This window comes from Athene cunicularia, assembly GCF_003259725.1.
Source record: "Athene cunicularia isolate RWA chromosome 7 unlocalized genomic scaffold, athCun1 chr7_part1, whole genome shotgun sequence".
Lineage (NCBI taxonomy): Eukaryota > Metazoa > Chordata > Aves > Strigiformes > Strigidae > Athene > Athene cunicularia.
Window position 1 is genome coordinate 22,077,025 of NW_020799107.1, and position 16,567 is coordinate 22,093,591.

The 16,567-nt window shown below is 38.7% G+C and overlaps 1 protein-coding gene across 1 annotated transcript in view; it reads left to right on the plus strand.

The window, feature by feature from the left end:
• The window catches only part of PECR (peroxisomal trans-2-enoyl-CoA reductase), a 42,179-nt gene extending 31,187 nt beyond the window's left edge, over positions 1-10,992 (plus strand). Inside the window, exons 3-8 of the mRNA XM_026852094.1 lie at positions 3,430-3,607; positions 4,264-4,345; positions 6,539-6,635; positions 8,831-8,941; positions 9,529-9,640; positions 9,764-10,992. Of these exons, the coding sequence (XP_026707895.1) occupies positions 3,430-3,607; positions 4,264-4,345; positions 6,539-6,635; positions 8,831-8,941; positions 9,529-9,640; positions 9,764-9,852 (669 nt within the window). The 3' untranslated portion in view covers positions 9,853-10,992. The remainder of the gene's footprint in view (positions 1-3,429; positions 3,608-4,263; positions 4,346-6,538; positions 6,636-8,830; positions 8,942-9,528; positions 9,641-9,763) is intronic.
• Positions 10,993-16,567: the final 5,575 nt, after the last annotated feature.

Sequence of the window (16,567 nt, forward strand, 5' to 3'; positions counted from 1 at the left end):
TGTAGTGGAGCCTGAATAGCCTTAGTCTGTTCAAGCATTCCTTGTACTGAAACCATTTCTCTTTCATAAATGAGCCCATACTTCAGTGACTTATGGAGAACAATATTCAAAGCAAAATTCTCAAGCTGACAAGGAGAAGAGTTTTATATTGCTTGAGAAAAGCATAAGTTTTGCTGCCTAGCGAGACATAAATTTTCTCTGGTTGTGAGCAAACCTGTGAGTCTTTCTGGCATGGTGGTTCTCACAATTCATAGGTGTTTTGGGACTGTTGTCACAGGTGTTTTGGTGGTTTTTTTGTTTTTTTTTTTTTTTTTCCTCAGATTCCAAAAACTTCAGTAACTGATATGAGGAACAAGATGACATTCAGAACTTGAAGATAGTGATTTATTTTCTTAAAATTATTTTCTTTTTTCTCAGCAGGCACCTGTTTTTCGATCAGGCTTCAGTCACTATATGTTTGTTGGGGTTTTCTTCTTCAGAGAGGTGCATCCTTACAGGGTCCATACTATCCTGTTAAACCATCCTGTACTGTTAATGGCAAAAGCTGTAAGGCAGCTATTGGGCTGTTTGGAAATTAATTGCCGATTTCAACCTGTATGTTTGAAGGGGCATATCGCAGAATAAAATTTATTAATCAAAATAAGAACCGTTAGAATCAACACATTTTTGCCAATGAGAAACAAGCGTGTTTATTCTGGTTGCATAAAATTCTGGACTTCTGGAGGTGATGAAGTCATCGAAGGCAGTTTTGGCCTCCCCTTGGTTTCTGAAGTGTCTCCCGCACAGGAAGCTGTTGAGATGCTTGAAGAAGTGATAATCTGTGGGTGAGAGTTCTGGTGAGTACGGTGGATGAGGCAGAGTTTCATAGCCCAGCTCATTCAACCGTTGCAGCGTCAAAAGTGCAACGTGTGGCCGCGCATTATCATGGAGAAGGATTGGACCCTTTCTGTTGACCAGTGCTGGGCACAGCCATTGAAGTTTCTGGTGCATTTCATTGATTTGCTGGACGTACTTCTCCACCATGATCATTTCACCTGGATTCAGGAAACTCCGATGGATTAAACCAGTAGCAGACCACCAGACAGTCAGCATGACCTTCTTTTGGTGCAGATTCGGCTTTGGGAAGTGCTGCGGAGCTTCATCGCAGTCCAACCACTGAGCCGATCGTCGCCGGTTGTCATAGAGCATCCATTTCTCGTCGCACGTCAAATACGATTGAGAAATGGGTCGTTCTGGTCGCAAAAAAGAAGCGCCGACAACACTTCAAAATGGCGATTTCTGTGATTCTCATTCAGTTTGTGTGGCATCCATTTGTCGAGCTTCTTCAACTTTCCAAGACACTTCAAAATGGCGATTTCTGTGATTCTCACTCAATTCGTGTGGCACCCATTTGTCGAGCTTTTTCGACTTTCTAATCTTCTTCAGATGCTCAGAAACAATTGATATGCTTACCCCAAGTTCTTCTACAAGTTCTCGAACAGTTGTGCATGTATCTGCTTCCACCAGAGTCTTCAATTCATCATTGTCAATAGCAGAAGGACGTCCGTGACCTTCTTAATCTTCAAGGTCGAAATCGCCACATCAAAATTTTTGGAACCGAAGTCGCACTGTCCATTTGTTAACACTTTCCTGGCCATATACCTCATTGATGTTTCGAGCAGGTTGCACTGCATTATGTTAAAGTTTGAACTCGTAGATCTGTCGAAATTGCTGTTTTGACATCTGAACTTCAAACCTCCAAAATTTGTCAAAAACGCAGTTTATATTATAATTTAATTATACAGCGTGAAAGTTCATAACATGAGCTTTTCAGAAATATATAACAGTACTCCAGTCGAGAAGGTACTATTCCTGTAACATATACAATGAAAATCACATTACAAAACATAAATTAGTTTCCAAACAGCCTATATTTATGAGACTGAGATGGAGACACTTGGTGAGATACAAATCACAGAATCATAGAATGGTTTGGGTTGGAAGGGACCTTAAAGATCATCTAGTCCCAACCCCCCTGCTATGGGCAGGGACACCTTCCATTAGACCAGGCTGCTCAAAGCCCTGTCCAACCTGGCCTTGAACACTGCCAGGGAGGGGGATCAACAACAAATCTTGCATTGCTTGTTCTTCTACTTCTGATGTTTCCTACTGCTAACTCAATACAGAGGAAGGCTGATTAATATCCTTCCCCTTGTCAAATCTGTTTCAGCAGCAGCATCGCTCCTGCTGTTTGTTTTTGGGGTTTTTTTTTGGTTCGTGTTTTCTTTGACCACAGATGGTAGATTAACTTTTTATATATGCTTCAGTAGGAATAACTGATGTGTGCTATCTACTTATGATAGGTAATGTAAGCAGGAAACAGTCATGGTGTCCCATTTCCCCCATTTCTTGAGATGAAGGTTAGATTATTAAGCAGTTGCTATAGAGTTGTTATTACTATTTTGTAATAGGGAAAAATATACATCAGCTCTGGTATCTGTAAAATCTTTGAATGCTTTGAAATACATTCCCCTCCAGAAATTCTCTTGTGTTTAGTGTGAGTGTGTGGCAAACCTGCTGTACTTCCAAAACAGAAGAAAATGCAAAAGACTTATTTTACAGCCTGTAGCTCAGATTAGGTCAGTGTTAGAGCTAGGTTTAGATTCTCAGAATCTCTTTCCTTCCATATGAATTCAAGCCACTCCTTTTCTGCACTGACAACTCTTTGAGTAAAACATCTATTGTTATTTGCTGTTAATACCTTCTCAGAGTACCCAAAGATAAATAGTGCCAGACAGTGCTTTTAATCATAAGTACTCATCCTGCTTATAGACAGAAGGTATCTGCTTAGTCAAATATTCACCTTTCTTTTGCTAAGTAAGACAACTTGCAGTATTTCCAGAACTTTATAGAGTTTATGTTTTGTAGGGTAACAAACTACTTTTCTTGGTCTGCATAAGAAGATTGGCTGTTGCCAAATTATATGTCAAAGCTTTAGTGAATCTACAAAACTTGTAGATAGGAATGTTGAAGCTTCACAGGATGACATGTTTTCTATTTAAGATGCTCAGGTATATGGGTCAGATGAAAAAAACAGTAGCTACATTATATGGAACTCTTTCAGCATCTGATGTGAACACCCCTGCCGTTGTGAAAAATGTCAGGAGATGCTCAGTGGGTCTTAAGTAGCAGGCTTTTGTATGTGTTTATTTTTATATACCCCCTTCTTCTCTCAGTGCTGGTATTTTAGGTAGCATCTGCATTATACCAGAAGATTTCCTAAGTAAACATGGACTCAGCTCAGTCTTTGGCTGACTAAACCTGTCATACCAATCTTCCAGCCTTTCTGAAGGCTGGTACCTCCTCTTTATGTGTGAGAAGGATATGAGAGATAAAATACTGTCTGAGAATGAAATTTGTATATGCTTAATCAGTATACCACACTAACAGATACTGTTTCAGGTAGAAGCTTTGGTGAAGTCTACACTGAGTCTACATGGGAAGATTGACTTCCTGGTGAATAACGGAGGGGGCCAGTTCCCAAGTCCTTCTGAAGCCATCAGTGCTAAAGGCTGGAATGCTGTGATCGACACAAATCTGACAGGGACCTTCTACTGCTGCAAATCAGGTAAGGACTGAACATTAAGTGTTTTTCCATTATTTGTTTTGTTTTTTACAGCAGTGCCAGAAGACAAGAAATGTAAAGATTCCCTACCTTCTTTTTTCACACACTTATCTGATAGTGGATATTTGTTTTCATGAATCTCATCCAAAGCGTTACATTAAACTGTACATCGCATTTGTTCATATATACAAACATACATTTAGGCAACTATGATCTTCTGGTTAAGGCCAAGTTTGGGGAGTCAGTTGGCTTGGGTACTCACTTAAATGACCATGGGAAAACCACTTAGCTTCTGTGGACTGTATTCACTGTGTGTAACACAGGAAAATATTTCTTTCCCATCAGGGATGTAAATTTAAGATTAACATGATTCTCAGATAACATTGAGAATGTGGAAATGGAAGTAATTTACATGGAAGCATGAAATCTTGATTTCCACCAAAAGGCAGCTTGACAAACACTGAGCCTTACCTGGACCACACCTGTTATCTCACCAATCCAGTAGTGAGCCTATGGTACAAAGAGCAGATTGTTTATTTAAATCTGTATAGGAAAAGCATAGTGTAATTGGAGTTAAGACTCCAAATTTGGTCCTGTTGCCAAGTGCATTTGTATGCATTTCTTCTGATATTTATAGACTATCTTCCTCCTTCATACAGTGTACAATGCCTGGATGCAGGAACATGGAGGAGTCATTGTCAACATTACTGCTGCCGTGAGAAATGGGTTTCCTGGAATGTCGTAATATATATTTTATTTTTACATTTTCCTGTGGTTTTCCCCTAGAAGTACTAATTGCTCCTAAATACTTCATTTTAGAAAGGTGTGCACTGGGCAGCAGTGGAGTATAGAAATGCAGTGGTTATGTCAAGAGAGAGCAATAGTATCACTTGGCTGTATATGTGGGGATCTCCTATTAATTCAGAACAAATGGCATCTCTGGTCTCTGTCAACTTGTTTGTAAGAAGCTATGAAGCAAGACTTGCCAGTGAAGCTTTTGCTGAAAATGGTGTGCTAGTGGGACTAGTTGCACTGAAATGTGACTTTTACTTGTTCTCTCTCCAAATTTCTGGACGGTTTGCAAGAACTCGGCACCTGTTTTCCTCCTCTAATGTCAGTTTTACAGGTCTCGATGGTGTAATGAGTTATGGGAGTTGGACTGGGAGTAGGGGAGTAGGAGGAAAATTTCTAGTATGTTACCAGATTTTGGCTTTGTCCTTCTGATCAGGTAATGTGTGCTTTTTCCATTTTCCTTTTTACTCTCACTTTGTAACTGTCTTTCTTGGAGAAGATCTCTGATGCAGAGAATTGGTTCTATTTGCTCTTTTCTTGACTGGGAGAAGGCCCTTGAGTACAAACATATTACCGTGTTTCTAGTTCTTTTATACTGACACAAGTGATCACAGATGTCTGCATGAACATGCAGCATCCTCTCCATATCCATATGTGTACTATATTTGTTCAGATTTCTTTATGCTCAAAATGGAGGTGAGCAGGAGTCTTCCGATTTGCAACTTTTCCTCAAAAAAAGTTCAAATTTGTTGAAATAGATATAATGTTCAGAAAAATTGTTTAAGTTATTTTCTTTTCAAAGGAAATTTTGAAGTTGTCAAAATGCTGTATTTTGACAGTTTCTTAAATGAAAAAAAAAATCGGAATTTCTTCTCTGAAGCTACCTTTTTAAAAAAATGTTTAAACTAAATTTCTAGTGAAGTAAATATCAAAATGTAATTTGAGAAATGTTACATTACTTCTCTTTGTCCTGATTCAGGATTGAAAATTTCAAAAGTTAAAATTTTTAAGGAACAGCAGAATATTTTCTTGCTAGCTTGTTCTTGGCAAAATAAATTTAGAGATCCACAGGGTGGTGCTGAAGCTACAGTTACTTGCATTTCTCCACCCCGTTTTTCTGGTTGAAATGTCAACGGCATAGAGGCTGAAGCAATATTTCAGAGTTGAACCAAGAGATAAAAAAACCCAATTCTGAATAACTGTGGAAAAAAGTTTCCCATTGTGTGTGAATGTAGACAGATGGACAAAGCTACTTTCAAATTAAAATCCTGTTGAATTGATACTTGGTTTAGAAATGTACTATTGAAAAAGACCTGAGTTTGTAAGTCCAGCCACCACTCATGCCAAAAATTATCTGAATCAGTTTTTCGTAAGTATTAATTTTGAATATAAAACCAGTCAAGTTTATTTGCTCATAGTGTGCCTGGAGGGTATTTATTTCAGGTGTAAACACATGGATTACTTGGGGTTTTTAAAGTTTTTCTTATTCCTTTCCTGGTATTTGAGAAGGTACTGTATCTATCTCCTCTAGGTCTGTTTTGCTAGGCTAAAAGAACTAAACTATTTTATTTTCGTGAGTCCCACTGTCTGCTGTTCATCACTGCAGTAATTTTGTCTGCATTTCTTTGAGTTTATAATAATTTCAGATTAGTTTCCTATAGGAGCAAGGGGTATGAGATCACTCTGCCTATGGTTGTCTCCATCTCCATCCACCTACAGTAATTTTTGAATAATGGCTTATTTTAATCATGTTTGTCAGAAGATCTGAACTGTTTTTCAGACCACTGTCCTTCCAAGTGTTGCTCTACCTGTGCAGCCTACCTTTCATAGTTTTACACAGTTTGAACTTTGTCTCCAATTGTTGTTCATTTTATAAGCCTGCTTCAGAATGTAGCTGACATCACGTCATTCTGGGGAAAGAGATAAGTATTTCCAGAAATGACAGAAGATCATAGCATAGCTTGTTTAAACTGTGAAGCTGTTGTCAAATTTACAAACTGGAAAATATCCCTCAGAGAGAGAGAAAGAGAGGAAGCTATAGAAAGCTACTCGATGACTGCCCTAGTGAGGCTGCAGTAGGATTAACTTTGGGCACTGTTAGGTGAGAGAACAGATGCTTCTTTTGCTTTCTTTTCTCAATAGGCATACAGGAGCTGCAAGAGCTGCAGTCAGTAACCTGACCAAGACTTTAGCTTTAGAATGGGCCCACAGTGGAGTAAGAATCAACAGTGTTGCTCCTGTAAGTAATGGCAAACGGTCTGATTAAACTTAGTCATCATACATGTGCATGGTTAAAACTTTCAGACCAAAAGGGATTTTCATATCTATTGCCTGTAACTGTTTGTGGATTATTTGTTTGTTTGTTTGTTTGTAATTCCCTCATCTATGTTCCTCAGGTCATTTGAGTGGTTTTTACTGTTTGGAGGACAAGCCAGGGATGTGGGATAAATTCCTTTTGCTTTCTGTGTTGACTGGGCACTCTTGTTTGGACTTTTTCTAGCTTAATGAAAATTAAACTTGGGAGGAGTTGACCTGTCTTATAAACCCTTGACATAAAATTACCAAATGCTTTGTGTTTCAGTAATGGTTACATTATTTCTGAGTTCACAAAACTTTTTCTATTTGAGGTTCAGGTATGCTGATGGTTTCCACCTGTGTTTACAAAGTTATTTTGAAAATCCCTGAATGTTTCACGTAATGTATTTTATTTTGTCTTCTACATGTTAAATTAGATTAGTTGTAGGCACAAAAAGACTGTATTTGGAGTGGACCTTCTCTCAAAGAAATTAAATGTAAAAATGTGTGTTCTGATTTTTTTCTTATCAAATATATGCAGACAGGAAACCACTATACAGGTCAGCTAAAATATGCCTGATGCATTTCAAGGAAGTAGGTAGCGTGTAGCAGTTGTTTCAAATAACTCTGTGGAAAGAACAGGAATATTTTCCAGTGCATGCTGCCACAGATTGTGTCTTCTGTTGTGATTTGTGTAATCTTCACTCTTAACTGCAATTTATTTTGCACATTTACTCCCTCGAAAACAAAAGAGGAAAGGTAAACATTGTCCAGCTACTTCTATAGTCAGAATTTACCTTATCTCACAGTATAGTTAAGTGTCAGATTTGTTTAACTGCTCCTTAGGATCTTTCTGCTATCTTTGTAGGATGAGTGTATATCCTGTTGTGCCTCTTGTCTTAAAACATCTGGTTTGCTTTCTTTGGTGTAGCACAGAATGCTGAATGGCAGACATGTGATGATCATTCAGGTAGTGGCTCTTACATAGCCTCTGTGAGGCCTAACTCATCTGGAGACTTGTTAAATATTAAGATCTACTGGCTTGTTTTTCCTGTTTGTTTCCTTTTTCTGATTTATCAAGTCTTGGGGAAGTAAGTAATTAAGACAGCATTATTATGTGAATATATTTTTCAGGCATGCTAATTACCTAATGAATCATACTAATCATACTTTATAGCACATGTCAAAAAGAATTTTTGACAAGCACATGCTTCAGTGATTTGGGTTTTTTTGGAAGTATTTGCCAGTTTTGTCATTATGCTGGTAACAAAAATCCATGTTGTAGTTACAGTAATACTTTATATCCTTCTGTCACCTTCATGGACCCATGAGGTCTGTGGTAACCATACAAAACTGGTGCTGCCTTACAAGAGCAGAGTAACATGTAGGGAATGGGTACATAGAGAGGGAACTTGCGTTCTAAAAAAAATAGTTTCGCATGTGAGTTACTTCCTTAGCTCCCAGAATATAATCATTCACATTTCACAGACACCTTAGAAGAGAAATCTTAGCCTGTACTCCATGGATGTATTCAGGTTTTATTATTTTAAACCTGAGTCTCAACGTTTCTTCCATAACTCATTGATGTAACCTTGTGTTCCCACTGCTGTATCCTTCATATTCTCTCAAGTCTAAATTGGACTGTGTAATCATCAGAGCAAAGACAGTCACCTCTTTCTGTTTCTATCAGACTCTAAGTAGAGTCTGATTTTACTGTGAATTATGGAAGCAGACAGATTTCACAATCAGAATTCAATCTAGTGTTCTTGCAGATAGCAAGAAACTGCTGAGAGCTTATTCTTGGGGCTTTGTAGTTTTCTGCTGTAAACTAATATGAAATGCTTGTAATTTCAGAACAGTCTTTGAGTATCTTCTTTATACTCTCCACTTTATTGAAGTGACAGTGGAGAATTGGAATAATCTGAGTTATTGTGCTTGAATAGAGATGTGGCTAGCGGCCAAATTACCTGCTTTTATAAATTATACTATTCCATTAAATTTAAAAACTTGAGTTCAAGTGTTGTTTAGATTGTTTAATCCTATAGAAAATCCTAGTAATGACAGCTTCACAATTTTACAATAATCACAGTTTAAGCATATGCAAGAGAACTTAATTTTCACTATTCTGTTTTAAAATAGGGATTAGTATTTTCAGAAACTGCTGTTGCAAACTATGGAGAACAAGGTGCAATGATGTGGTTAAAGAGCATACCAAAGGTTCCTGCCAAGAGGTCAGCTGTTCCTGAGGAGGTAGTATATTTCAGAACATTTGTGATATTTCTACTTCTGTGTTTCTATTTTGAAGCCACTTTATTATATGGACATCAACAGAGGCTTAATTTTGCTCTAGGTTGGAATATTATAAAAGAAAAAAGCTTTTAGTGTGTAGTAGTGCCAAGTGGGAGACTTAACCAGTAGTCACTGTTAAGCTGAAACTTTAATTTAGATGCCTTATAGCTGAAGTGTTGCATAGTAGAGACATTAGCTTCTAAAAAGGCTGACTTCCAACAGGGAGTCAAAATGCATATTAATGTGAAATAAGAGTATCTTAAAAGTGCTCAGCTCTCTTCCACCACGAATGTCCATCTTTGATAAACTGGTCAACTTTTTTGTTTGGATTTTTAGCATCTGATGCTGATCTTTGAGAGCTTAGTGGTTTTCATCTGTTTTGTACTTGAAGTCTGTGGCTGGGAAGATGGCTTTAAGACTGTTAACGGTTTTCATTACTGAGTAGGAAATGTTGTGATGTCTTGCCCTATAAAAATTTTTACAAGCGTCTTTGACATGAACAATTCCCAGCAGTTTAAGAGAGATTAAAATTGTCATTCTTTTATTAGATCTCGTCTGCAGTGTGTTTCCTACTGTCTCCAGCTGCTTCTTACATAACTGGGATAACCATGGTTGTGGATGGTGGCCAGAGTTTATATAGCTCCATCTTAGAAATACCCGGTAAGAAATGGACTACAAAATAATGCCCTTCAAGTGATTGAAGTTGGGCAGTGGGGGGGATACAAAAGTAAAATCTCTAGTTTATCAATTAACTAAATATTTTGTTTTATTTATTTTCCTCAGATCATGACAGATGGCCCTCACCACCAGAAGGAAAAAATTCTGAAATGCTTAAAAAGCTGCTTTCTGGCAAGTTCAAGCCAAAGCTGTAAAAGATTTCACCGTGTTCTCAGTTGCACACTTGCTGATAAGCTTTCTTTGTGATTTGGGCTTATTAATTTCAGTAATGTAATTTTTTTTGCTCATACATAACTACATTGAGTGCCTTGATTTTCATTGGTTTATGTTTAAAACTTGAAAGGCTGTACATAGAAATTTCTTTGAAAACACTCACTGCCCTGAAAACATTTAGTCTTTTTGGAAGGGAAGGTATAAAATATAAATTCTCCATTTGCACAGGCATTAAGTAATGATGAATCTCAGTCAGAAGTGTATAAAAAAAATTACTTATTTTGACATGAAGTGGGCAGAGGGAATATTTTGGAATCCTTCTGTTCTGGATGAATGTTATTGCATCAGTAACCCTTGAGGTAGCTGTTAGCCCTATGCTATTTCTGTTCAGCCACACACCAGGTGTTCAGTGATGATTGTGAAGACTGTGTAGGTATTTCTCTGAAAAGAATTTAAAATAAGTCAGAATACTGTTATTAATGCTTCATACTAATGTAGCATATCATTTTGGGAATGTTTTGAATTGTTTGCAGATACAATGACATAATGGAGTTGAGCTGTCTGCAACAAATTTGATAATAGAATCATCAGATAATAAGCTTTTACATACAGTGATGGAACACAGTATAGATTCAACAATTTAACATGCAAAAGCTGTATCTTACAGTGCTTTCTGCAGTATGCTGTACTGTTGAAGGAGAAACTCTGAATCCTTCATTTACCAGTTAAAATGCTTTCTATCTATACTGTGTTGTCTTCAATGTTAGCATAATTTTGTTCATCAGTATCTCTAAAATAGGTGTGATTTTTGTGATCAATGCAGAGATTCCATTTAAAAACCAGAAATCTTGCAATTTGTCACTTGAAGAGGCTATATTTGTCGTTACTTTTAAAATTCACTTTAAGGCAAGTGTTCCCATGTCTCAAAACTTTTATCAAAATACAAAAAATAAGTTACTGTGGTTGTTTTTAAAAAGTGAAATTTGTGGAATCAAGTTCCTGGTATAGAAATGACCTCTAATACTTCATTTTGGATTGAATGTAAGAGTATCTGCCAGTTGTATGTTCTCTGCAAGGTGTTTGAATGCTGTGTCTTTCATTAAAATATGGGAACTTACATAGGTATGTGTAGATTGCTTTTTAATGAAAATCTGAATGCCAGTTTTCTGGGGGAGGAGGGCTATGAGCTAGAATGCTTTCTCCTTCTGATATATTCTCTTTCCTTAGTAACTGGGTGGTCATTCATGTGGTTGTGAGAAACTCATACAGAGATAAAATCAGATTTTTTCAAACCTCTTGTGCAAGGTATATTCTGATCATTGCAAATATTAGTTCAGGGTACACAACAAGAGAATTCCTGGAAGAAAATGCACCTGTTAGATAACTAGCTCTAGAAGCCTGGCCCATTACATTTAAGTGAAATTATTTGGTTTGTTAAGAGATTATTGCTACATTCTTAACATTTTTCTGTAAAAGAAGGTTAAACATGAACAGGCTTGTGACTTGTGGAATTTACTTTCTCTTCATGTTTGACTGTGAGCTTCTATGGTATGTGTAGACTGTAGATTTGAAGTGAAATGGAAGTACTTTGATAAAACCAAACTATTATATCCCAGAATTGTTCTCTACAGGATTTGAGCATAAACTTGGAAATAATTATTTTATACTGTAGAAAATTTCCTCTGTAACTTTTCTGGAGTCTGAATATTCATAAAGAGGGGAAGTTTATACATAATGATAGTGAAATGGAACATCGGAAAGGTGAGCGTTCTCCTGTGTGGAAGACACGTGCAGTCTGCAGTTAATATACTCCTTCACAAGTAAGAACTGTAATAAACCTTTCTGCTTGCACTTAATACAAGAAACTTTTACTTGACCTTGCTGTCTTCAACTTCCAGCAAAGCAATGGATGTATTAAGAAGATCTAAGCTAGTTCTGTGGAAGAGGTTTGTCCTGTTGTGTGCTTTTTTTTCCCTGGTAAGGAGTTGGAACAGCCAGCATTGTAGAGCTGTAACCTTAGTGCAATAGGAGAATATACTCAAAATATTCTAAGGGTAAGTATGGCGTAAGAATATACAAAATACATCCTTCAGAAGAGAAGGGGAAACACTGGTGGTCTCTGCTTTTTCTGCTTTTTTTTTTTCAGTAGTAATGCTAATGTACCCCATGTGTTGAGGCTTACAGTGCACACTATTAAAATTCTTATCATATTATACTGGATATTAGCATAGTAACTCTTTTGCTGTAATGGTTTTGCAATGATCAGAGCCTTTTTTTTCTTCTTTCTTTTTTTTTTTCATTTTTTTTCTTCTTGCACAAGGGAGAGCATGAAATGCTTAGTTCTCAGAACAGAGGTTTTATTTTGGTCATTGTCTCTTCAGTCTACTTTTATGCAGATTAAAATTATTTTTAAAGTTTTGCAGAAACCCAGTGTTGTGTCAGCTGGCAGCATGAATGTTTCAGGTTTCTGCTGTTAGTGCTGCAGATAATATCAGCTGCAGCAAAGCTCTTCCTACGCAGTTGTAATAACAGCACTTGATCAAAGGGCATTGAGAGGTTAAAAAAAATGGGTGTGGTCACAAAAACATCCTTGACCTGTATAAGATTTAGGTATCTGAAGTTCAGAAAACAGGGCTCAATTTTACTTTATTTTATTAGTTTACAAGAGAGATGAAAGACTGTGAAAAGGGCTAAGGAAGTGCTAAGAATTACTCCTTAGGAAGAATCAAGGAGATTTATTGACCAAACACTGTAACTTAAATGTTTGCTGCACTGTACAGTTGTAATAAGCAGAGAAGAATGTCAGAATGACAGTTACATTTACCATTCTGTTAGAAATCTCTTTTCAATGCTTTAATATTTACCTCTGGCTAAACCTGTATCAATTCTGTTTACCCCTTAGCAGATATTCATGTGACTGATAAATAGGTGCTTATCATCTCCTCCTTTGCTCCACTGTCTGTTGTTATATCTGAATATGTGTAATAGAACTTTACTTTTATGAAACCAGTGCAGTTCCATGAAAGGGAACAGTACTTGCCTGTTTTACAGATACTCTGTGTTAAGCAGAATATTGATTATTCAGGGTATTTACTTAGTGTAAAATTAAGTTTTTCAGGGGTTTTGCTTAGTGTAAAATAAAGTCTGTGTTGTAAAAATCTTCATTCTTTAAAGATTAACCGTCATCACGTTTGCTGAAAAGAATGTAGTCTGTGCAGTGTCACTCTGCAGGAAAGTCATTGTCTGTCTTAAGATGTTAATGAAAAATATGAGGCAACAGTTGCTTAATAGAAGCTTTTATGGCTATGTTTAGTCTTCTGAATAGCATATAGAATATCCTGCATAGTGTTTAAGAAAGCATACTATTTGCCAGTATTTCATATACTTCTGATCAGCATCTCCTGTTTCACTTTTGCCATCTCGAATACTAGACTTGTGTTAAATGGCTGAGTAATGTAGACATTAGGGTTATAATCTTATTAGTGAAGTCGACAGTGCCTGTGTCCTGGATTACTGAATATAGCTGAGTCCTAAAGGTAAATGAGTTGCTTCATAAACTTAAGTGATGGGGTTGGAGCAGACAAACCTATCAGTACTGCTGCTCAGTCTCATTTATAGTGTGCTTTTTCTAGAGAAGCAACTCCATACCTGAATGACTACTGTATTTTTCATAAACTTTGGTCTGTTTCAAGTAGCTGCCTGCTCTTTATTTTGTTCTGGAGCTTAACTTAAATGTCTTGGACACATTCCCTTTGCCCTGAAATGCAAAATACTAAGTATGATAGGAGATTCCAATCTGGGTAAGAAATACAGTTGCTAGGGGGGAAGGTGAAGCCTCTTACAAATCTTTCACCAGAGGTTTAGGACTGTTCTCCCCAAGCTAGTTGCTCTTCCAATCTTCTGGCATCAGCCTCACAGTTATGGTGCATTTGGAACTACTGAGATGCAGGCATGTGGTTCCTTGTCATGGAAAGGCAGAGGAGCATAGCAGACAGGTAGGACTAGGAAAGGCCTGAAATAATACTGTTGTATGCAAGCTGGATTTAAATTTATAATCAGAATGTTGGCCCTCCTGCTGTTGAGGAAGGACTTTTGATCATGTTATGTTGGCATCACAAACTTTACGCTACTGCTGTTCCCAAAATAAGCTGTTTTGACTTCTTCCCTTATCTGCTTTGCCTGCAGCAGCTTGTTCCTTTGCCAGTTAACCCTTCTTTTGATTAAAAATACTGACATTAATCACTTACTAAACTAGATCCTCTTCTGAATATATTTCAAAATGTGCTAACTTGGTGCCAGCTGTAGGAGGGAGTGATGGGAGGGCAAAGAAACTTGGAGAGGAAAAGGAGGATGATGGCATGGCCATGAAAAGGAGCTGGTTTGTTTCCATTTAGTGTTTGGAAGCTATGGCTTTAGTGTTAACTAATATAGCCACTTGTTAGCCTCAAGCAATACATCTAGAAGGTGAGAACCTCTTATTGCAGTGAGGTATCGATTCTGGAATCCAGGGAGAGCCACATGGCCAGATTTCAGTCAATTGCTTGAGTAGACTGTCCTAAGATGTGCTTACCCTGTAATTTCCACCCCCACTCCTCCCAACTTCCATTGCCTGTGTGGGGTTTATACTGAATGCGTAAATAAGTAATATGCTTTATTGCAACTTCTGTCATTATTTTTATACTCTTCCATATCAGGGCTATTATCACTATTCCTGTAAGCTTTATTTTGCTCCAGTAGCATGACACATGATCTCAGAACCATGCCCCTGGGGTTGGGCTGAGCTCAGTGTGAGCCAGTGTTGTAAGTGCTGGTCCCTGGTGTTGGTAGATATTATTTATCTCAAAGTCAATATTTAGCTGTTCATCCTGCTCCTGATGCTGAAGATGCTCTTGGTTTAGGGATTATGGCACAGCAGTGCTGATGCCTGTCAGGACGTACACCTCTGCACTCTTGGGATGGTGCTCATAGTGCAGTGCGAGCCTCTGTGCCATGTGGGCTTTGTGCAGCAATACAAAGGACCACATGGGCAGAGGAATGTGGGATGATTTTCCACAACCCTCACTAGCTTCTTTTGTAGTGAAAGAATTCTAACTTCAAACCCTACTGTTCACTAACCCTTCCTCCATCAGTGAAATCCATTTGCAAGATGCTAAAACTGACAAATGGCCGTGAGCTGGAATGTTAAGGCAAGGGAAATACTGGATGTGTTTTCAAAGCTGTGTAAGCAGCTGTGGCTCATTGATCTTGCTTGATGGTGCAGGAGCATCACACAAAGTCAGCAATTTTCTTGGCTCTTTCCCTATCATTTAGCAGAAAAGGTCACCTTTTTAACTTTCTAGTTAAAGATACTTGGTCATGACAAGTGTCTAGCAAATATGGCAGACAATTTTGGCAACTGTGGAACAAAGTGTCTTTGCTTTGAGGGACGACTGCATCTTCTTCATGTTGCCTCTGGGGTTATTAATCAGTGTGATTCAGAGCCTTGTGCCTTTCTTGGATATGCTTCACCAGTTTTTCTTTAGCACAGTCCCCTTCATTCCTTTTTTTTTTTTTTTTCCTTTTTAAGATAACCGTGTTTGTTTTTATCATTTTCAGCATCCTATTTCTGTGGAAGATCTCAAAATACTCAGGTTGTGGGCCTTGATGTGCAATTTATTTTTTGTTTTTAGTTTCATACTTGGTTTCCACTGAAAGTTTACTTTCCTGGGTATGCAGCTCGGGGTCCTGTCCCACTGGAGACTTGTCTATTTGAAAGACCTTCTGGGCGTAATGATATTTGCCTATAATAATGGTGTAAGTCTTAAGCTTAGTTCAAGACAGTTTTCCCAGGTTTGTTTAAGGTGGCCAAAAAAAGCCCCCAACCCTTGTTTGGGGTAGATTTTGAGGGCTTGTCCAGGCTTTACAAACCCTTGATTGATGTAAAGGTTAAATACCTCTGTCCCCAGGGCTAGCACGGGGGTGGCAGCTCTGCTGGTCTTGCCGTGCTGTAGAGTCAGGTGCAGCAGCACCGATCACCGCTGCCTCGGTACGACTCTCTGAACCTGCACTGCCTGTCGGTGTGGCACAGAAAGGAATTTGCTCAACACACAGAGGTCATTTGTGCATCCTGTACACAACGGCTCATGCCTGAAAACCTACTTTTTAAATCTGTATGAAATTAATTCCAGCGTTCCAGTAATATTTACAGTCATCTGCTACTTATTCGAGGTTAGCAGTAATCGCTGTGTCTTGGGGAGTGCTTCCTCGCTGATTCGTTGAGGGTAGCATCCTCTTCCTGGCAGGTGTTGGCTTCCTGAGGGAGGAAGGTAGCTCCTGCTGAGAGCTGTCACCCTGTGCTGGGAGAAACGGGCACCCTGGAGGCGGCACAGCGGCATTTTTTGTCCTAAGCAGCGTGTGCTCACCGTGGAGTCAAGGCAGTTTGTCTTACTGCAGGAGTGCCGCTCGGGGCTTGTCGGGGTCAAGGAGATGCGATTGTACCGAGGTGAACGTTCACCTCCTGCCCGTGAACCACGGGGCTCAGACCGCCGAAGAGCAAGGGCCTGGGCCTAACTTAAAATCGCACGGCAGAACGTAGCGCGGCCCTCGAGCTGGGGATCCCAGCGGTAACACCGCCCTGGCCTCCGCCTGCCAGCCTGCCGCAGACGTTCCCACCGAGGGCGGCTGCCGCCGCCCCAGCCGCGTCCCCCGGTACCACCG